The following is a 23,501-nucleotide window of genomic DNA, read 5'->3' as shown; positions in this document are numbered from 1 at the left end:
GGCCAGAGCCTACACCTGGTGGGATTCTGGAGCTTCTGAGCGATAAGGAGAGGAGCACTATTTTTTCAATGAATAGGTTGGGAGGCTCATAGAGACAGGTAGAAGGACTGAATTTACACTCTATTAAAAAAATTTTTTTTTTAATGTGGACCATTTTCTGTCTTTATTGAACTTTTTACAATATTGCTTCTGGTTTATGTTCTGGATTTTTGGTTACCAGGCATGTGGGATCTTAGTTCCCCGACCAGGGATCAAACCCTCACCCCCTGCAGTGGAAGCGTAGAGTCTTAACCACTGGACTGCCGGGGAAGTCCCTACACTCTTTAAAAAGTGGTTCTGAAGAGTGGTGTCCCCGTCAACAGGCTGTGCTCTTACGTCTGCGTGTCCAGCTTGCCCGGGCGATTTTGTTTTTCCTTCCCTTGCAGGTGTGGCAATGTGGAGGTAAGATTGAAGTCTTGCCCTGCTCCCGAGTCGCCCACCTGGAGAGACACCACAAGCCCTACTCTTTAGACCTGAGAATTCCCTTGAAGCGGAACGCCCTGAGAGTGGCTGAAATCTGGATGGACGAGTACAAAGACATGGTCTACATGGCCTGGAACATACCTCTCCAGGTTCGTCCTGGATGGGACAGAAGCTGAGAAGGATGGAGGAGGAGGAAAGGGAGGTGGTCCTGGTGGGAATGGGAAGGGACAAGAGCCCAAGCTTAGGCTGCTCATGGCACGATGGGCCAATGAATCCAAGAGATGAGGCGTTGAGGCAAGGAATATGACTTTATTCACCAGAAGACGGCAAAGGAATGTCTCAAAGTAGCCATCTTATGCCGTCTGGATGTCCCGTTCTATTATAGATCAGAGATGGAGGGGAGGAAGGTGAGGAAACAAAGTAAAGAGGCCATTAATCTTGCAAACATCTCCTAGGACTGCAAGCCTTAGGCAAGGAGTGTGTTAATTTCTTCCTTCCTGCCATCCACGGGTGGACAGGTTTCTCAACAGACGCACTTTAAGAGTCAGGCAGAGGGGCAGGATTCTCTGAGGCAGCCCATTAGGTGTGATTACAACAAGAGCAAGGGAAAGCAAGTCAAAGAAGCAGTTTCAGCCTGGAGTCAGAATTGGCTTCTCTCTGCAACAGGGCCACTCCAGCCCTAAAGACCTGAAGTCACGTCCTCCCTGTGAGGGCAATGGCATTCGCGTTTGTGTCCCAGGACTAAGTTTCTGGCACGCATGGCTATCATCACGTAGCTCTGGCATAAGGTTTATTTTTTATTATTCTAAGTTTATCAATGAAGAGACGGACACACAGAGAATGGAAGGGGAAAAGCCGGTTAAAGTAAGAAGGTCCTAAGAGCAGAGATGGGATTCAAACCAAGGAAACTTCTAGATTCTGTGCTCTTCATCCATCATCTATACCAGGGGATTCCTCGTGGGGCAGGAGTGGACAAGGATTCACTGTCTTAAGAGAAAACGAACACGGCGGTGGGGTGAGGAATGGTGGTAGAAGGCCGTGTAATTCTACTGGACACACGTGAACAAGGAAAGCCTCCTTGGCTAAGGTCGCATGGTTGGCCTTAGTCCCTGAGGCTGATGTGACATGCTGTCTCTGTCCCTGAGCTGCGGCTCTGGGTTCAAGCATCCTTCCACTTTGATTCCCCACAGATACCACTTCTAGGACATCTCCTTTAACCTCCCAGTCTTGCGGCCAGCATGCTCCTTTTGGGAGCCTTTCCTGGCCATCATGAGAACCATTTTGTGCCTGATTGATGTGCATATCATCTCAAACAGGAGCAGTCTGCATCAGCTTGCTACTGATGAGATATAAACCTGGATACGCAAGCCTTGAAAGTGCCTCTGAGACCAGCAGAAATTCCTAGGGGTCAAGCTTCTTCCAATTTCCCTGGAAAACTATACATGAGAAAGGTTATCTTACAGGGAATCAGGAAAATACTTGCTTCCCTCCTGCACTATCTGTTTCCCTGATGCCTTAGTGGTAAAGAACTTGCTGGCTAATGCAGGAGACACAGGTTCGATTCCTGGGTCAGGAAGATTCCCTGGAGGAGGAAATGGCAACCCACTCCAGTATTCTTGCCTGGGAAATCCTATAGACAGAGGAGCCTGGCAGGCTACAGTCCATGGGGTTGCACAGAGTCAGACACATCTGAGCACACCCACATGGTGGAGTCCAGGGTGTTACAGAGTGCAACCATGTTCCATGTTTTCTTTGCAGAACTCTGGAATCGATTTTGGAGACATTTCTTCCAGAATGGCACTCCGGAAGAAACTGAAATGCAAAACTTTTGACTGGTATCTGAAAAATGTTTATCCTCTCCTGAAACCAGTCCGCAGTGTTGTGGCCTATGGAAGAGTACGTTTTATGAAACTGCATTGCAGGTTTTAAACATTTGCCTGTAAAAGATGAAGAGATCTGAGTCTCATGACTTTCCGAACAAGGGTTTTCAAAACCCATTCCCCCCATTCTCTTCCTACCCCCAACTCTCTCCTCCAACCCTCTTGGTTTTCTTTCCTCTCTCACTCTCCAGTCTCCTTTTCCTTCCCTCTGTCTCTGGTTCCTTAGCTTGTAAACATCAGCCCTTGCTCTGACCCTCACAGTTCCTCGATCCACCAGGGTGTGTGGCCTCACCCCTCTCAATGCGGGTATAAGAGCCCTTCCTTTACCTGTGCTATAACGGTCTGAGGAGTGGATGTTCCTGTTGTAGCTACGAGTTCTGGGAAACAAACTCACTCAGAAGGACAATGCAGATAGTGGAGTGCAGTTTATTACACCGTGGGCCCAAGGCAGAGTCTCCTCTTAGCCAAGGACCCTGACCAGTTTTTGTGAAAACCTTACATATCCTAAGTGTACGTGCCCAAACCCCCCTCCCCAAATTCCCTGAAACTAGTCTGAACAAAGGAAAAGAAAGATACAATCAAAGTTAATCCGTGATCCGTATGCCTTAAGCCTAGGTAGCTAACAGTGGACAATTATCAATAAGCCTGTGGTCATACTCCAATAAGCATAATAGAATTTATGATTCTATTTGGTTACACAGATAACTAGGGTATTTTTTTTAGGCAATGGGGAGTCTAGGTACAAGCCGTGGGTCTCTTCCATCCGGGGGGTCTGGTTTTCCAGTTGGTATGTTGTTTCCATAGATACTGGGCATATAGCTCATATAAGTCCACAGTCTGGCCCAAGATGGAGTCCTGCTTTCAAGATGGAGCCTGTTCTGTCTCTTTCCTGCTTCATTCCCAGGAAGCGCATCACAGCAGAGTTTCGCTTCGGCATTTGTCTAGTGCTTAGAAAGTGGTTGCCAGGATCTCAAACCCTTGCCCCTTTTGGGTACTCTTGGAGTACTGGCAAAGGTGCAGGGCCCTGGGAGGGTCGGGGAACCTCCTTCTCTGGCTCTTTCCAACCTTGTTGCTGTGTGCTTTGCTCCCTCAGATGAAAAACACATTGGATGAACGCGTCTGCCTGGACCAGGGAGCTGTTCCAGGCAACACCCCCATCATGCATTACTGCCATCAATACAATTCCCAGGTATCGTCCTGCTCCGGCCCCCTGGTCAGTCTGTTGTAGCTCGGCCCCTGGCAGGTTTGGACTTGGTGTTAGGTGATGGGGAGACAGGAGCTGAGTGGCCTGGGTAGTGGGTCAAGGAGAAGCCCAAACTTGTGCTTGTAACTCAGCCCTTCCGAGCTCACCTGAGAGGTCATTCCATCTCAGGTACAGGAAGGGTGCTTAGAAAGACTGCACTCTCTATGGCAATACCTTCACTGAAAACAACCTCCAATCCCTTCCTTTCCTCCTCCTCCCCTGCCCCCTGCCATCCTCTTGCTGCCCTTTGTATGTCTTGGAAGGTGGACAGGTGATGCTCCCTGTGGCTTCTTCCATAGAGAAGGAAACAGAGGGTTAGGGAAGAGAGAAGCTGAATGGAAGCCCCTCCGTGGGGTAGGAGAGATCGGGGACCACGTGGAGGGCGCACCCAGGGGACTTTTTCCAGCTCTCATGTTACTTTGCATGTTGCCCTCACGGGAACCTTTTGAGGTCTGCAGGGTAGATAACATTGGGAAAAAAAAAAAAAACCAGAGACACGAAAACAACCAGTTTGTCCAAGTTCACAGAGCAAGGTAGGGAGTGATTGAGCATTTGAAAGGTTTTCTGACAACAAGTCCTTAGCTGGGGTTTATAATGACCGCTTCTGAAGTTGAGTTGTGTTGCTTCTATTTTCCAAGATAAGCTCCCTCGTCCAGTAGGAAATGATTCTATTGGAGCCCTGTGGAAGGAAGCAGGCTAGTGTCTTTTTGTCATGCCTGGTCTTCTTTCTCGAATCAGCTGGGGATGGGGAAGGGAACAGAGGAGACTCCTTGTTACCCAGGAATGCTCAAGGATTCCTCCATGGTGACTGGGTGTCTAAGGGACCCAAGGCAGTCTTTATGTCCTCTGTGAGGTCAAGGGCATCCCTGACTGAGTGTCCATGGCAGATCCCTTTGTTCTCTTGCAGAACGTCTACTATCACGTAACTGGGGAATTCTATGTGGGACCACTGATTGCACAGAGAGACGCTGATGATCGCTGTCTGACAGACCCCGGTAAAGGGGAGAAGCCCACTTTAGAGCCATGTTCCAAGGCAGTCAAAGACCGACTGAACATACATTGGGATTTTAAACCGGTGAGTCACATGTTTTTGTTTCTTTTAAAGATAAATATATTAATGTATAGTCTGAGAGCTGGACCATAAAGAAGGCTGAGCGCTGAAGAATAGATACTTTTGAATTGTGATGCTGGAGAAGATAGCATCACTGATTCAGTAAGCATGAATTTGAGCAAACTCTGGGAGATAGTGGAGGACAGAGGAGCCTGATGTATTTCATTCTGTAGTCGCAACAACAACAACAACAAGGACGAAAAACAATATAGTCTGAGAAGTTCAGGTTTGATCTGGTAGTGTTTTTGAAAGACTAGTTTTGTGGCAGTGTGTAGGGAAAAGCCTAGAAATTTTTCTAGTCTGAGCATGAAACACTGGGCATAAAATACTGAGTGTGTTGACCCAAGTGGCATGGCCAAGGTAAAAAATATTGGAATCTGTTGTAACTTAATTCAGAGTTTGCCTTCTAATCCTAATTCGGTCTTCTTTAGCTATTCTGCTATCCTTTTTTGAGACTCAGTTTCTTCATCTTGATGATAATTTCTACTTTACAAATCTGTGGAGATGACTTAATGAGATGATGTGTGTAAATCAATTATGGTTCGTGGCTCATATAGAGGGTTCAACAATATTAGCTTTTGTGATCATCAGAGAGTCTGGAGCATTGGGCTGAAAATCAACAGGAACTGAAGTAAAAGCTCTGATTTAACCTCATCGTCAGTTGACTAAGAACAGGGTAGAGGGAATGCTGCAGGAGTCACGTTGCAGTGGCTTGAGGGATGCGCCTGACCACGATCTATGTGTGAATCTACTATGTGGGGAGGCTACGTTCTTAAGCCACATTGACAGGAATGGGATGTCCTGAGGGACGAGGGTAGGCAATGTTTTGCCGTGAGAGTATCTTTGAGCATCTTGGTGCTGTGTTAGGTTCACAGACATGGAGACATGAGACATGAGACAAGAGACAAGGACTTATCTAGCAATGAGTCTTAAAGCTAATAACCCCTTGAGGAATGCTATGGACTGTCTCCAGGAAAACATACATACATACCTAAAGCAGAGACATTACTTTGCCAACAAAGGTCCATATAGTCAAAGCTACGGTTTTTCCAGTAGTCATGTATGGATGTGAGAGTTGGACCATAAAGAAAGCTGAGCACCGAAGAATTGATGCTTTTGAAATGTGGTGTTGGAGAAGACTCTTGAGAGTCCCTTGGACTGCAAGGAGATCCAACCAGGCCATCCTAAAGGAAATTCTGAACGATGATGAAGCTGAAGCTCCAATACTTTGGCCACCTGATGTGAAGAGCTGATTCATTGGAAAAGACCCTGATGCTTTGAAAGATTGAAGGCAGGAGGAGAAGGGGAGCACGGAGGATGAGATGGATGGATGGCATCACCGATGTGATGGACACGAGCTTGAGCAAGCTCTGGAAATTGGTGATGGACAGGGAAGCCTGGTGTGTTGCAATCCATGGAATCACAAAGAGTTGGACACAACTGAGCAACTCAACTGAACTGAACGTGCACAGTTTTTCAAGTATTTTGTTGAAGTCTTTTTTTTTTTTTGGTCTGAGTTCATTAGAGATAATGGTCTGTATCAGGGTGATTTTTGTTGTTGTTTGGTCACCAAGTCATGTTTGACTCTTTTGAGACCCCCATGGAATGTAGCCCGTCAGGCTTCTGTGTCCTTGGGATTTCCCAGGCAAGAATACCGGAGTGTGTTGCCATTTCCTCCTCTAAGGGATCTTCCAAATCCAGGGTTCAAATCCACACCTCTTGCATTGGCAGATGGTTTCTTACACACTAAGCCTCCAAGGAAGCCTATACATTGTAATAACCAAGATTTATTGAGTATATATTTAAGTACCAAACATTGGAATAAACACTACCTAATTTAATACTTACCCAAATCTTATAAGAGATGTATTACCATTTGCTCAACTTTATCTGTGAAGTAACTAAAGCACAAAGAAGTCAAACAACATCCCCCAGGTCACACAGCGTATCCAGGATTCAAACACAGAATCATATCCATTGTTTTTGCCTCACTGCTTGGTAAGTTTGATTCTTAAAGGGAGAAAAATACTGAGTGTTGGTTGAAAAAGATGGTAGAGTTAGGAGCTTTTTTTCCCTTCTCGAATATTAGAACATTTGGATATATTTAAAGTCAGTAGGAAAGGAATCTGCCAAGAGGGAGAAATAAGAGAAGGATGTTAGACAGGAAGGGTGTTTCTTCAGCATTAGGGATGGCTGGGCTCCGAGCACAGGGAGGCTGACAGCAGAGACAGAGACAGGGCAGTCCTCTGAGACCACCCCTGAGATTGCTCATGGCACTTGGGGTGGGGCTAGATTGGCTGGAAGCAAGGTCTTTTGACAAAGGAACAAATAAAGGCGTTTAGTGAAGGTGGTTGAGGGGTAAAAGTGTGTTGAGGAGGCCTGGGCTAGGAGCCTGCAGAAGTCAGCCAAGCTCTGAGGCCAGGCTGCTACAGGCACTTCTGGGGACAGGCTACTCGGTTAATGGACCCTCTCCAGGAGCACTCTGTGGTCCAGGAATGGGGCCCAGAGAATGGAGCGATGGGAGTGATGGAGGCAGTTGAAGAATGGGAGGGCAGCCCTGAATGACCGATGCTGGATGGATACACCCAGGGAGGTGTGGAGGTGGCCGAGAGAGACCCAGGTGGCGAGGGAGCAGTCAGGTGAGACTGGGGGAGCAGGGTCATTGGGGGCAGCCTGTGGTTGGAAGAGATGAGAGGCACGAATGCGGGGGTCAGAGAGGGAGCAGAGATTTGGACGTTCAGTTCAGTCCAGTTCAGTCGCTCAGTCGTGTCCAACTCTTTGCGACCCCATGAATCGCAGCACGCCAGGCCTCCCTATTCATCACCAACTCCTGGAGTCCACTCAAACCCATGTCCATTGAGTCAGTGATGCCATCCAACCATCTTATCCTCTGCCGTCCCCTTCTCCTCCTGCCCTCAATCTTTCCCAGCATAAGGGTCTTTTCCAATGAGTCAGCTCTTGGCATCGTAGAGAGCAGCAACCCATTCCAGGATTCTTGCCTGGAGAATCCTATGGACGGAGGAGCCTAGCGGGCTATAGTCCATAGGGTTGCAAAGAGTCAGACACGACTGAGCGACTAAACAGCAGCAGCTCTGCTTGGTGTCAAGGAAATACGTGGGGAGGGGTAGGTCATGGATGGGGAGCAGTGAACTTCTCACCAGACATCTGCCTGGATGCTGTGAACTCTGAGGCTATAGGGAACTGTTTGACCCAGGCACTGAGGCAGATTCCTGCAAAGCAGTGGAGAGTTGGGTGGGGAGTAGAAAAGCTAGGAGAGGGGGACAGGACCAGGAGAGATGACATGACCCTCAGTGTCAAGGTGAGCAGGTAAGGAGCAAAGAGGTTGGGGGTGATGAAGGTGGCACAAGGGGGCACAGAGTAGGACGCCGTCCCTCCCTCGGCCCCGTGAGGATGGGGAAAGGCAGAGATGAGCTAAGATCTGTTGCATGTCTAAGAACCGTTGCTCTGTCAGGCAGAGCTCAGTCAGTATCAACCCTGGAACGGTCATCTGCCCACATCTCTCTCTCCATTAACGGAGCAAGCATTCAACCCAGACTCTTTGACTTTAAAGCCTTCAGTGTTTCCAGCAGTAAACCCTGGTGAAGCCCCCATAACAAGGGGGCAGAAACGGCCCCTCGGAGAAAGCAGGTGGAGAAAACAGGCTGAGATTCTTGAATGGGGCTTTTGCTCCTGTCCCACCAGAGAGCCTTGCTGGTGGGAGGGAGGGCCCGGATGAGTTTCATGAGCTCAGTGGTGAAGATGTAGAAAGGAGACCTAATAGAGGACCGTGGTTCTCCAGGCTGCAGGCTGCCTTGCCAGCTGTGCTGACCTGATGCTTCCAGCTCAGGAGGGGTGGAGGAGAACAGAGGAACCAGCCCAGCACTCTTCACTCCCGGGTCTGGGGTTAGCTCACTCTGAGGGGAGGAGAGAAGGTTCTGGGTGATCTAACTCTGCGCTCGGCTTCCTGTCTCCTCTGGATGACTTGCAGAGGACTGAGGGAGCCCTTGGACTTGTATCGGAGCATGGCAGGCAGACTGGGAGTAGGCGAAGGGATGTTCTTCCAGGGTGTGTTCATAATTTCACTCTTTCTCCTTCCATCCAGGGAAGAGCCGTTATCAACAGAATCACCAAGCGATGTCTGGAGATGAAGAAAGACATCTGGGGTGGCTACACGCTTGTTCTCCAGGCCTGCACCACACAAGTGTGGACAATCCAGTACGCTGTCCGAAACTGGGGGTCAGACTGAGGTCCAGTGATGCTCAGAGAGCCTGGGTTCTTGCCACAGCTCCCAATGCTGCTCAAAACAGAGAAGGGGGAGAGAAAGTGCGTGTGTGTGTGTGTTTACTGTAATTTCAGCTAGGCCTATCCTGAAAGGTGCAAATCGACCAGTAATTTTTTTTTAAAAAGCCCTCCATCCAGCCAGCCCTACACCCCATAGCAGGTTTCTTTGGATTACCCCGTCTCTGCCACAGGGGCTGAGGGTATGAGGAGACACATATAACTAGCCAGTCCTGCTCTGCTCAGTGCGTGAATATAGTGGAAAAATACTGAAGCCCTTAAGGGTCTTTCTCTAAGGAGCTTATCACATTTAATAGGCTTGATTACCTGCTTCCTGCTACTATCCCTGAAAATTACGGAGAAAATGAGGCTTGAAACAGAGGGGCGTCACTTATTGGGACACAAAGAAGGGATTTTAGGTAAATAACTAAAACCAGGGGGTCCTTCCTGCTGCCCGTTGGATAAATCCTTTCCTATAGGTGGTGAGTTAGGCGGATCCGTCTAGGGGTGTCAGCTTCCATGAGGACTTAGAAGCTGGTAGGAGTGGGCATCAGGGTGGGAGAGGAAGCAGAACATGTGTGTGCTGTGTTGCTGGGTTTGCCTTTTAGGACATCCTTTCATCTTTTCACATCAGGGTTACTTGGGTGTGATTCTGGGAATCATCAGGCTTCCTTTAAGCATCGGGCAGACGAGATACTCATAATTTAGCACAGAATTAAGTCAGCTCAGGGTTTTTCAAGTAACTTTTTAGAAATGTACAAGTCATACATGTACAGCTTGATAAAATGTTTTCAGTGACCATACCCATATCAAGGACTAAAATGTTACCGCAATTAGAGAATTTACGATGAGAAATATGAAGAGGATACATGTTAAGCAAATGTATAACTTCCAGCTTCTGCCCAGCACTTTGAAAGGAAAATGCAATTCATAGCCAATCTTTTTCTTTTTTTTTTTTTTAAAGCATGTGCCCAATAGAAAAATGGGCAAAATTCACAATATTCTTAAAAGAAAAACTGTTTAACCTCACGCATAGGGCAATGCAACTTAAAACTGTACTGAAATCATTTTTCACTTAATGGTGAAAATTTTAAAGTATAATGGCACATTCTGGTTAGCGGGACTGGAAAAGCAGGCAATCTCATGCTTTGATGGTAGGGATGAAAACTGGTACAACGCTTTTCGGGGGGCTACCCTGGTGGCTCAGACGGTAAAGCGTCTGCCTGCAATGCAGGAGACCCGGGTTCGATTCCTGGGTCGGGAAGATCCCCTGGAGAAGGAAATGGAAATCCATTCCAGCACTCTTGCCTGGAAAATCCCATGGACAGAGGAGCCTGATAGGCTACAGTCCATGGGGTTGCAAAGAGTCGGACATGACTGAGTGAAGAAGCTTTGGCATTATCTAAAAATATTATATATGTATTTTCTATTTGTGCCACTAATTCCACCTCTAGAAATTCATAGCTCCAAAAACAAGAAAATATTTACATACAAAATAATTTCTTGCAGTGTTAATTGAAATCACAAAATGTTGGGGAAAAAACCCCATATACTCAAACATCGGAGAGTGGTCTACCCACTGGGGTGCAGCTATAAAAAAGTGTGAGGACCGGTTTTTGAATGGATAGTGATTTCCACTGCAAGAGGGGAAAAAGTGAAAGTGAAAGTCGCTCAGTCGTGTCCAACTCTTTGCAACCCCATGGACTATACAGTCCATGGAATTCAGCCTCTGAAGTTATGTGCCTTTTAGGCCAAGCTTCCCTGTCCTTCACTAACTCCCAGAGTTTGCTGAAACTCATGTCCATTGAGTTAATGGTGCCATCCAAACATTTCGTTCTCTGTTGCCCCCTTCTTCTCTTGCCCTCAGTCTTTTGCAGTATCAGGGCCTTGGTCTTCTTCCCAAAACATAGAGCCTGATTCTATAATCTTGAGGGAATATCACTTAAACCCAAGCTGAGGGACATTCTTCAAAATAAATGGTCTTTATATTTTGTGCGTCAGTCATAAAAAAGCAATGACTGACTGAGGAACTGTCCCAGAGTAAAGGAGATTAAAGAGACAGGACAGGCCTCTCTTGTTTGCACCTCTTGCTGCTCTTGGATTCTGACACTTTTCCAAAGAGAGACGGACCTGAGACTGTGGTCAGGTGTCCGGGCCTGATGGTCCCTTTTCTCCAGGTCCCAGGTGTCATCCACAGCAGCCTTGAGCATCCAGTGGTCTTTAGGACAAGCACCTTCCTCATCTGTGCAAAACCTGAAATAAAGGGCCGAGGGCTGGATCATAACAAACTGAGATTCTAGCAGTTCCAAAGTTAATCTCCTCCACAGTCCCTTTATTTTCCTTGCAATCCATTTTTTACAATAGGAAATGTGCTTTTAGCTAATTTCCTAATTTTAAGGAAATTTGTAAAGTCCTTTACTTTAAAAAAATATATTTATCTTTGGTGTGCTGGGTCCTCCTGCTGCCTGTGGGCTTTGCTCTCTAACTGCTGTGCGTACGCCTCTCGTCGCAGTAGCTTCTCTTGTTGAGGTTCGTGGTCTCCAGAGGGCAGGCTCAGTAGCTGTGGTGTACAGGCTTCGTTGCCCTGTGACATGTGGGATCTTCCCGACCCAGGGATTGAACCGGTGTTCCCTGCATTGCAAGGCAAATTCTTAACCATTAGACCACAAGGGAAGCCCCATAAAGTCCTTTTATAAAGATTAAGTGGAATAGAGTTAGGCCAGTAACGTCCTGGCAAAGACTGAAGGCAGGAGGAGAAGGGGACGACAGAGGATGAGATGGTTGGATGGCATCACTGACTCAATGGACATGAGTTTGAGTAAGCTCCGGAAGTCTGGCGGGCTCCCTGGGGTCACAAAGAGTCAGATACAACTGAGCAACTGAACTGAACTGAGTAATGTTCTGGTGAAAAATTATCACTAGAACTTGTGAATAAATCAACTTCTCTTGACTTTAAGTTGTTATAATTTAACAAACACGGTACCCCCCGGCCCCCACAAACATTTTGACAAGTGTAGTTTCAAAGAGCAAACCTGTGTCAGGATTTCAAGTCTACTGTCCTTGAAACTATAAAAATCAAATCTCTCAATATTACCAGAAAGTTGTTTGGCCTTCCAAACAAAGAGCCTTAGGCAGAAACTCAGCTTTATGACAAGGAAGAAATAGGTGTAGTTTTCATTTTAATTGATATAAACCGTTGTGTCAGTATTTCCCTAATATTTTCCTTCTTTCTTTGACAAGTCATCACAGTTAAGTCAGGACTTGTCTTTTCCAAGCACCTTGTCAGTCCTCTTCATTCTTTAAAGTTTCTTCACTGGCTACTAAATGAGGCTGGGGGCTGCTGTTTCCAATGTGTTTTCTATTGTTTAGTCGCTAAGTTGTGTCCGACTGTATGTGGCCCCATGAACTATAGCCCATCAGGCTCCTCTGTCCATGGGATTCTCCAGGCAAGAATACTGGAGTCGGTTGCCATTTCCTTCTCAGAGGATCTTCCTGACCCAGGGATTGAACCTGGGTCTCCTGCATTGGCAGGCAGATTCTTTACCATGGAGCCACCAGGAAAGCCAATATGTTTTCTAGCCAAGGCTAAATTGAAGAAGACAGGCTTATGGGCTCCTGTTTTCACAGGTGATTTGTCCTGAGGTTGGACTGCAGCCCCAAGTCCCAGTTCCTCCCCCACCCCATCAAGCTACCTACTTCCCTTCCAGGGCCCTGCTGATGGCCCATCCCCACCAGACCTGCAGCTTATTTTGAGCTGCATGTGAGAATTCTTTACTTGAAAGAATTGCTTGGGAAATTTCTGTGTTTTTCCAAATTTCAAATTTCGAGGAAAACCAGTGGAGAAGTCAGGAAAACAAGAAAAAACTCTATTATTCTCCTTCAAGAATGAAAGCTTTGCAAGTAACACAGAGATGTTACTGATCTGAAGGAATCCACTGAAGTGCAGTGGAACATGAGTTCAGGAGACGCTGACACACAGAGTCCAAGGTCAAGGGTGGTAGTTTTGGAAACCAGACAGGAACACCCAGAAGAAGAGCAGTGATGATTAACCAGTCGATCTTCTAAGATATAGCTATAGCCATGTTGTGTGTGTGTGTCTGTGACCTGCCTGTCTCTAATGGTGAGTGATTGTTGTAGTAGTTATTATAAAATAGTTATTAAAAAGTAGTTATTATAAAATAATAACTAATAAATTTTATTAATTTATTAATACATTTTGTACATTGTATGCTTTCCACAAATCTTATGAATGGTGTTCCAAGAAATAATAAATTTTGGAAGCAAAATTTAAATGGAAGTTTTAAAAAGAGCAATTTCAATGTATGATTCTGACTAGTGCTGTTAACTATTAATGTCTCACTGGGAAATCTGAATGTTACATTATAATACACCGTGATGTTTCCTGGTGTTTATTTTAAAGATTTTTTTCATATTGGACCATTTTTAAAGTCTTCATTGAATTTGTTACAATACTGCTTCTGTTTTATGTGTTTTGGCCAGAGGCATGTGGGCTCTTAGCTCTCCAATCAGGGATCAAACCTGTACCCCATGCATTGGAAGGAGAAGTTCCAACTTACCAGGGCATCCTGCTGGTGTTTTCTAGTGTTTGAATATTTGCTATAGACTATAGTTTTCATAAATGCAACTAAAATTAATATTTCTTTGTATACAATTTTTTAGATATCCATGAGTAAATAATATAATTAATTTTAGAAATAATTAAAGAATAACTTGGGCTTCCCTGGTGGCTCAGATGGTAAAGAATCTGCCTGCAGTACAGGAGACTCAGGTTCCATTCCTGGGTCAGGAAGATCCCCCAGAGAAAGGCATGGCAACCCACTCCAGTATTCTTGTCTGGAGAATTCCATGGACAGAGGAACCCGGTGGGCTGCAGCTCATGGGATTGCAAAGAGCAACTAACATGACTGAGGCACTAACAAACAATAACTTAAGATTTGGGGTGTTACTGAAAATTCCGCAAATTCTAATTTTTGTTCCTGAACCCTAAAGATAACACCTGTTGATAAACTATTGGGAATAATACCTTAACAGCGCTGGAGCCTCCCAGGTGGTTGCCCCTAATTTATTGTCCAGGGTTTCCATTAAATAGTCAATCAAATCACGTTTCTCAGGATTTCCTCTTACTAAATTGTCCTTTTTCTTTTTCACCAAATTTTTTTGGCCACATTTTTTAAAAAACCACTTCACTGAGGAGTGACTGATATGTACACATTTAATGCACACAGTTTAACGAGTCTGGGGACAATTGTCACCCGGGAACCCCTCCTTACTATCAAGAGCACAGATATCCATCACCTCCTAAAGTTTCCTTTGGCCATTATTATCATTATTAGCACACACACTGTAAGTGTTATCCTCTCAGGAAAATTTTAAGTGTAAAATATAGAATTATTGGTACTTCACTGGTGGTCCAGCAGTTAGGACTGGGTTTAATCCCTCGTGGAGGAACTAAGATCCCACATGCCCCCCAGAGTTTTTAAAAATGCAGAATGATTAGCCGTAGACACTAGACTGTAGAGGAGATCCCCAGAGCTCACTCACCTTGCATCTTTATACCCATTGACCATCCTCTCCCTGTGTCCTCCTTCCTTGACCCATGGCACCCACCATTCTACTCTCTACCTCTATAAATTTAGTTAGTTTTAGAAAACTAACCTATGACGTCTGAAACTAACTAACCTTCTATGACAGAGGATGAAGTGGTTGGATGGCATCACCGACTTGATGGACATGAGTCTAAACAAGCTTCGGAAGTTGGTGATGGACAGGGAAGCCTGGCGTGCTGCCGTCCATGGGGTCGCAGAGAATTGGACATGGCTGATGACCTAACAGCAGCAGCAGATTCTACATATAAATGAGATGATACAGTATTTGTCTTTCTGCGTCTGGCTTATCTCAGTTAGCATCATGTCCTCTAGGTCTAGCCATGTTGTCACACGTTTGCCAAACTTTCCAAAATGCCTTTGACAAAGCTACTTTCCCAGAAGCCTTTTCTTCTCGTGTCCATGTATCCCTGTGCTGTGGGCGGCCAGGGGAGCCATGGCCCCATGGGGAGCAGCCTGGATATGGTGTCTGGTGGCTTCCCACGGGTGCACAGTGGTTCTCACAATTGTAACCATCTTAAGCAATTGGTTCCCTGTGACTTTTTAATCTTCCAGGGCTTCTCTCCAGGGCAGAGAGTTTTGCTGAAGGCTGAATAAAGTCAAATGTATTTATACTTCCCCAGTCTCCTCTGATCCATGCGGGAAAGGGGAAAAATTTAGAAATATGGGTTACAACGACAGTGGCAAAAAAGGGGACTCTACATAAAGCTCTAGTATCATAATTTGGGGAACCCTTTTCTTCCAAAAGTCCCAGCCCCAGCCTTATGGAGGGATGCCTTCAATGGCTGCTGGAGTTTTTTGTCACTGACTGGTAGAAGGTGCAGGGACATGTTATGGATTCTGTGAAGATGCCTCAGGATGGATGCTCCACACTCTAAGCCATAAGTGTTAGTCGCTTAGTCATGTCCAACTCTTTGAGATCCCATGGACTGTAGTCTGCCAGGCTCCTCTGTCCATGGCATTCTCCAGTCAAGAATACTGGAGTGGGTAGCCATCCCCTTCTCCAGGGGATCTTCCTGACCCAGAGATCGATCCCAAGTTTCCTGCATTGCAGGCAGATTCTTTACCATCTTAGCCACCAAGGAAGCCCACTCTAAGCATGGGTCCTGCCATCCTGATGATGGCTTATCTTCCACAACTGTAACCAGTTGCTGGTCCTGGGAGGGCTGCTGCTCTGGCAACTGGCTAACTGCCGAGCCTGCCTTACTCTGCTGGACTGGAACAGCATCACTGGGAATTGTCCAGCATGGCTTAGGGAACAGGAGGATGGACTGAGGGGGCAGAAAAGAATTGACTTGGGGGCAAAAGGCATGGCCACTGCAAAGCCAGTTTGGGTGATGGAGGACCTGCGGGATGGATGTGGCTGTGTGGGCATCAACGGTACCTGCACGTCCTAGGGCAGCAGATCCTGTGGGGTGATGGAAGGTGCAGGGTGGGCAGGGACTAGTCTTGCCTCTAGTAGCTGCTGCAGGAGCCCCCACGGTGCTGAACAGCCCCCAGGGAGCTCTGGCAGTGGCAGGTAGTAAAACACTGATAGCTAAGCCTGGGGATTGGCCAAGCAGGCACGTGTGAAAGCGCCGGAAGAAGGGGGCCTCTGTGTGGCTGCCGCTGCTCCTGATCCATTTCCTGCAGGGCAGCTCTGGCTTTCTCACTGAGCCTGAGGTTTCCCAATCTCCATCCTCAAATCTTAGGACCTTTGCTTCTGGGATGAACTCAGTTCTAGAGGAGCAGGCACTGGCTCAATTCATCAGTGGTGAATTTGCCCTTGTGCATCTTTCTGTTCAGTCTGGAGGGAGCAAGAGGGGGTCTTTACTCATGGACACTTTGCCCAACAGACCTTTAATCAGACAGGTTGTTTTCCATAGAGGAGTTCTTTTTTTTTTTTTCGAATCCTACCCCAGCCCTTAGGAGACTGAGAAGAGGTCTGCAAGGGGTAAGACCCCCAGCTATGAGACTCATGACTTTATGGCAAATAGATGGGGAAAAAATGGAAGCAGTGACAAATTTTATTTTCTTGGGCTTCAGACTCCCAGCAGATGGTGACTGCAGCCATAAAAGTAAAAGATGCGTGTTCCTTGGAAGGAAAGCTATGACATACCTAGACAGCATGGCAAAAAGCAGAGATATCACTTTGCTGACAAAAGTCCCTATAGTCAAAACTATGGTTTTTCCAGTAGTCACGTATGGATGTGAGAGTTGGTCCATAAAGAAGGCTGAGCACCAAAAAACTGATGCTTTCAAATTATGGTGCTAGAGAAGACTTTTCAAAGTCCCCTGAACTGCAAAGAGAGCAAAGTCCTAAAGGAAATCGAGCCAGAATATTCATTGGAAGGACTGATGCTGAAGTTGAAGCGCCAATACTTTGGCCACCTGATGTGAGGAACTGACTCATTAGAAAAGACCCTGATGCTGGGAAAGATTGAGAAAGTGGCCACAGAGGATGGGATGGTTGGACGCCATCATCAACTCAATGGACACGAATCTGAGCAAACTCTGGGAGATAATGGAGGACAGAGGACCTGGTGTGCTGAAGTCCATGAAGCTGCAATGAGCCGGACAGGACTTAGTGAACAAACAACAGCAAAATGAGACTTACTTTCTCCCTTGAACTTTTTGGGATTGGGAAAGATTTCTTAAAAGTCTAATAAGAAAAATCCTTAAAAAGGGAAGGCATATCTTCTACCTCACCCTGTAGAACTCCCTGTAGCCAAGTTCTCTCAGGGAGAGAGAGAGAGAGAGACAGAGAGAGAGAGAGAGAAAGAGAGAGAGAGGTTCAGGAGTCCTGGGCTCTATCCAAAGCCTTAGCAGAAGTAGATCCACTGATATTGATCAGAACTACTTTCCAAGTGGGGACCAGTGGCCCACACCGCAGACCCCTGGCCATCTTGAGCTTTTCTAAACATCCCGCTTATGTCTGGAGGGAGGGCAGGGGTGTTGAAAAAAATAAAAACAGTCCAGAATCTGTTCTATCCAGAAGGCAAGGAAGGGAGGTTCTTAAAGAATCAGCCAAGTTCTCTGTGGGGTGGTGGCTGTGGTTGGGTTGGGCCTCTTTGGGCAAATAGACCAGCTGGCTGGTCACCAACTGAGTGCGATGTGGTCGAAACAGCAACCGTTCTGAAGTCCAGCTTGCCCGGGCCTGAGGTGGGAGTGGCCTGGCCGGTCCAGCAATGGAGAGACTTTGTCTCAGACATGCTTGGAATAAATGCACCCCGTCGAGTTCTTTGCCAGGACTCTCATCTCTCTCCACTCCATCCTTGGGTCCTTTTGGCTCCAGAGGTTCCTGCTTTTCTTGGCCAGAGGCCTCAGAGAGAGAGAGAGAGAGAGAGAGAGAGAAAGAGAGGTGGGGGTTTGTAGGAGTCTTTTTATTATGGGCTCCTGGTTACAGGAATTCAAAAATCTGGCTGTGAATGCTTATTCCTGGCCAACTGTTGGCACCAACGTTATAACAAGGATCAACTTCAACCCTCCACCCGCTTTGAGTCAAATATGGAAAAACTCCATTTGGCAGTGTTTTCCCCTGACATAGCGGCACGAAGAGAGACAAACATCCCAAGTTTAAAAGGGGGAAGCTTTGGAGTCAATCAGGGGTTCTCTGGGACTCTTATTCTGATAAGTAAGACTTTCAACTCTGTCATCACTCCTGATATTTGTGATCAAAAATGACTTCTAGACTAGGAATGCAAATCAGCTCTGAAGCCACAGCTGGAATAAAAGAAAACAGTGTATTAAAAGTCCTTTTACAAGGCTTCCCCAGTGGCTCAGTGGCAAAGAACCCGCCTGCCAATGCAGGAGATGCAGGTTCGATCCCTGGGTAGGGAAGATCCCCAGGAGGAGGAAATGGTAACCCACTGCAGTAAGTCAGAAAGGGAGAGACAAATACCATATGATAACACTTATAGGTGGAATCTAAAATATGACACAAACAAACCTATCTATGAAACAGAAACAGATTCGCAGACAGAGAGAACAGACTCCTGGCTGTCAAGGGGGAGGGGAGCAGGAAGAGGGCTGGACTGGGGGTTTGTAATTAGCAGATGCAAAGTGTCGCATTCAGGACGGCCGGACAGGGTCCTACCGTATAGCACAGGGAACTGTATTCCAACCTCCTGGGGTAAGCCATAGTGGAAAAGAAGATTGATGAAAAAGAATGTATATAAAAGAGAAAAAGAAAAGAAACATCCTCCACCCTGCCTTCTCCTTCAGGGATGCATAGAGAAGCAAAAGGATAAATAATGCTGCTGATGCTGCTAAGTCGCTTCAGTCGTGTCTGACTCTGTGTGACCCCATAGACGGCAGCCCACCAGGCTCCCCCATCCCTGGGATTCTCCAGGCAAGAACACCGGAGTGGGTTGCCATTGCCTTCTCCGAGGGATAAATAATACTCAGGTCTTATTTTCCATTGTAAGTATTTCCAAAACACATAAAGGAAAAACAAACAAACAAACAAGCCTACATCATTCAACCACTTTCAGGTAATAATTATACATTTCTCCTTATTTCCTTCTTGTCTTTTTTCTTTGAATCTATGTGTCTGAAGATATACATTTTCTAAAATTAGGATCATACTTTATACACAGGTGTAGCTTGAATTTTTAAATTTAATACTTTAAAGAAATCCAGCCTTTTTCACTAGTTCATTATTTCTGAATATAGAGGAGACACCTGCTGAAAGACAGACATTTCTAGTACAGGCTTTAGAAGATGACTCTGTGGAATGATGGTGTGGGCGAATCTTTCAGATACAAGTTGTAGGTGGGACAGAGCACTTCCTCCATCAACCAGGCCAGCACCGGGGCTGCTGCTCCAAGAGGAAGAAGGCAGAGGCAGGTGCGTTAGAAAGAAAGTTCTGTTCTCCTAGGTGTGTGTTCTCCTAGTACTGTTCTCGAGTGACTATAGACCCACAAGACTAAGTCTGGTCTGTAATGATGGAGTCAGCACCTCCCAGTTCAGTTCAGTTCAGTTGCTCAGTTGTGTCCGATTCTGCGACCCCATGAATCGCAGCACGCCAGGCCTCCCTGTCCATCACCAACTCCCGGAGTTCACTCAAACTCACGTCCATCGAGTCAGTGATGCCATCCAGCCATCTCATCCTCTGTCATCCCCTTTTCCTCCTGCCCCCAATCCCTCCCAGCATCAGGGTCCTTTCCAATGAGTCAACTCTTCGCATGAGGTGGCCAAAGTACTGGAGTTTCAGCTTTAGCATCATTCCTTCCAAAGAACACCCAGGGCTGATCTCCTTTAGAATGGACTGGTTGGATCTCCTTGCAGTCCAAGGGACTCTCAAGAGTCTTCTCCAACACCACAGTTCAAAAGTATCAATTCTTCGGCGCTCAGCTTTCTTCACAGTCCAACTCTTACATCCATACGTGACTACTGGAAAAACCATAGCCTTGACTAGATGGACTTTTGTTGACAAATGTCTCTGCTTTTGAATATGCTGTCTAGGTTGGTCATAACTTTCCTTCCAAGGAGTAAGCATCTTTTAATTTCATGGCTGCAATCACCATCTGCAGTGATTTTGGAGCCCCCAAAAATAAAGTTTGACATTGTTTCCACTGTTTCCCCATCTATTTCCCATGAAGTGATGGGACCAGATGCCATGATCTTCATTTTCTGAATGTTGAGCTTTAAGCCAACTTTTTCACTCTCCTCTTTCGCTTTCATCAAGAGGCTTTTTCATTCCTCTTTACTTTCTGCCATAAGGGTGGTATTATCTGCATATTTGAGGTTATTGATATTTCTCCCCGCAATCTTGATTCCAGCTTGTGCTTCTTCCAGCCCAGCATTTCTCATGATGTACTCTGCATAGAAGTTAAATAAGCAGGATGACAATATATAGCCTTGATGTACTCCTTTTCCTATTTGGAACCAGTCTGTTGTTCCATGTCCAGTTCTAACTGTTGCTTTCTGACCTGCACACAGATTTCTCAAGAGGCATGTCAGGTGGTCTGGTATTCCCATTTCTTTCAGAATTTTCCACAGTTTATTGTGATCCACACAGTCAAAGGCTTTGGCATAGTTAATAAAGCAGAAATAGATGTTTTTGTGGAACTCTCTTGCTTTTTCGATGATCCAGCAGATGTTGGCAATTTGATCTCTGGTTCCTCTGCCTTTTCTAAAACTAGCTTGAACATCTGGAAGTTCACAGTTCACGTACTGCTGAAGCTTGGCTTGGAGAATTTTGAGCGTTATAGCGTGTGAGATGAGTGCAATTGTGAGGTAGTTTGAGCATTCTTTGGCATTGCCTTTCTTTGCACCTCCCAGCCGAGAGCAAAAGGAGCCCCCCACCTTGGAATATGCTCCTCAACCGAGATGACATTTATTGATCACCTACTAGGTGCTGGGCTCTGGGGGCTGTGCAAATGCTGTTCGTCATCCTCCAAACAACCTGACCACGTAAGCATTATGCCCACACTCTACAAAGGCAGAAAGTAAGTCTCTCAGAGATTAATATACCAGTTCATGATCACACAACTGGTGAATGGTCAGATGAGGACCATAAATGAGTTTCCAGGGTGTACCAGGATTGAAAACTATAGCCTTTGAAATAAACAAAAAACATAACTTCAAATCACTTTTGTTAAAACACACCTTTCCTCCAGACTCTATAAATGATATGTATTTATTGAAGAAACATTGCTACCAATCTCTTTCTTTTCTTTGGTCCCTTGGTTTGGAAAGTCTTTGCTTATCTGATTTTCCTTTCTGGGATTTATTTATTTTTTTTTTGAAGATTTTTTATTTTGATGTGTACCATTTTTAAAGTCTCTATTGAATTTGTTACAATGCTGCTTCTGATTAAGGTTTTGTTTTTCTGGCCATGAAGTATGTGGGATCTTAGTGCCCTGGCCAGGAATCAAACTTGTGTCCCCTGCATTGGAAGGTGGATTTTTAACCACTGGAACACCAGGGAAGTCGCCAGGATTATTTGTCTTAAGGTCCATTGATCACCTTAATTGTACTGTGCTGAGTAACATATCTTAGTGACTGGTTACAGGCATCAGGATGTGGAGACCACTGGAGGGGCCGTTATTCTACCTACTACCGTGCCAAGTGGATTTATGTTAAGATTCTGCTTATTCAGCCATCTACTGTAATCTGACATGTGGGTGTGCAAAGGCTGCTGTGAAGCACAAAACAGGAGCATCCCCCCAGACTGGAGAAAGAGAAGGCAGCTGGCCTGAGATTTAAGGGGGTGGGACGGGGCTGGGGGTCCATGCAAAACAAACAGAGTTTGCAAAGACCTGGGTGGGATGGTAGTTAAGACCTCTACATTGCTGGAGCATAAGGTACTTCTCCATGCTCTGCCTGTGTTGTCCTTGAGGAGGGGGCCTGAGATGGACAGGTAAGAACGGGCAGATCTCGGGGGACCTTGGGTGCAGTTAAGGTGCTGGACTTCATGCTGTAGCCATGAGTAAGCCACTGAAGGGTTTCTGAGCAGAGCAGCAGTGGTGCTGATGTCCTGGCTAGGTATCACTACATTCCAGGGATTCTTCTGTGTGTGCTTGGGGCTTCCTTGGGTTCCTCCTGGGGCCCCCACACACACTACCTGTTTCTAAAATGAGCACAGTGCAGCCCTTTAGGACCCTCTTAACCCACATTCTGGGGCATTCCGGGTGGTGCTAGTGGTAAAGAGCTTGACTGCCAATGCAGGAGACAGAAGAGATGTGGGTTCGATCCCTAAATTGGAAAGATTACCTGGAGAAGGAAATGGCAACCCACTCCAGTACCCTTGCATGGAAAATCACATGGACAGAGGAGCCTGGCAAGCTACGGTCCATGGGGCCACAAAGAGTTGGACATGAATGAGGGATTGAGCACAACCCACCCTCTGGGTTAACCCTGGTGCCTGCTGTTGCTAAGGCTGCCACAAGGTCCTCAAAGGTGACTCTGCAGAATCTCTTCCCATATTATGTCCAGGACGAGGCTCTGATTACCTCCCTGCTTCCAGTGTCTTCCCCACCTCCCCCCACCCCAAGGGGCCATCTTCATTAAGGTCCTAATTAGGACAGCATCAACGAGCTGTAAATGCAGCTGTAGGAGATGATCGCTTGTCTCAGCAGATTTGTTGTTTCTCTGAGAGCAGGAGCAGAAGCGATGATGGAGCAGCTGTGGGATGGGGTGAAAGCACCAGTGTTAGTCAGAAAATCTGCCTGTGAATCCCAGCTCTGCTACTGAACAGCATCCGACAGTGAGCAAGTCACAGAAATTCAGCTATAATTCAATTGCATAATCTTTAGAATGGGGGATGTATTAGCCCGTCAGGCCCCTCTGTTAATGGAATTCTCCAGGCAAGAATACTGGAGTGGGTAGCCATTTCCTTCTCCAGGGGATCTTCCCGACCCAGGGATTGAACCCACACCTCCTGCATTGCAGGCAGACTCTTTACTGTCTGAGCCACCAGGGAAGCCCTGTATTAGCCAGGGTAGGCTAACTGTGGTAACCAATGTTTACCTAGTAGTTTAACTCGATAAAAGTTTATGAATTACTCATACAACAGCCACACAGGTGTTCTGCTTAGCTCTCCTCCACCTTGTGACTCAGGGACTCAGCCAGCCTCTACATTATGGCTCCCTCAACCCCTCCACCCTGCAGTCCTCGGCATCCTCCTTATCTGGTCAATAGATACGGGAAGGCGAGAGAGTGTTCAGGTTTGTGTGGTTCCATGGGCCAGCCTGGGAAGTGACCCACATCCTTTTTATCCACATTCCACTGGGCTGAACCCAGTCACATGGGTGTATCCACATAATTGCGAGGGAAGCTGGGAAATGTAGTCCAGTCGTGAACCTAGGATGAGAAGGAAACGGTTCACCGCACACTGGGTGAGTCTTTCCCCCATCTGACTCTATGGGCAAAATGTTCTAGAGTTAAATTGTTGATAGATCAGTGCCTCTAGCAGTGCC

The 23,501-nt window shown here is 46.3% G+C and overlaps 1 protein-coding gene across 1 annotated transcript in view; it reads left to right on the top strand.

Annotated features, from left to right (window-relative positions):
• Nucleotides 1-8,942, top strand: part of GALNT8 (polypeptide N-acetylgalactosaminyltransferase 8) — a 52,776-nt gene extending 43,834 nt beyond the window's left edge. Inside the window, exons 10-14 of the mRNA XM_010845203.1 lie at nt 426-611; nt 2,221-2,358; nt 3,436-3,531; nt 4,493-4,660; nt 8,799-8,942. Coding sequence (XP_010843505.1) covers nt 426-611; nt 2,221-2,358; nt 3,436-3,531; nt 4,493-4,660; nt 8,799-8,942 — 732 coding nt within the window. The remainder of the gene's footprint in view (nt 1-425; nt 612-2,220; nt 2,359-3,435; nt 3,532-4,492; nt 4,661-8,798) is intronic.
• Nucleotides 8,943-23,501: the final 14,559 nt, after the last annotated feature.

This window comes from Bison bison, unplaced genomic scaffold, assembly GCF_000754665.1.
Source record: "Bison bison bison isolate TAMUID 2011002044 unplaced genomic scaffold, Bison_UMD1.0 scf7180017864213, whole genome shotgun sequence".
Lineage (NCBI taxonomy): Eukaryota > Metazoa > Chordata > Mammalia > Artiodactyla > Bovidae > Bison > Bison bison.
This window is presented reverse-complemented; position numbering and strand designations above follow the sequence as displayed.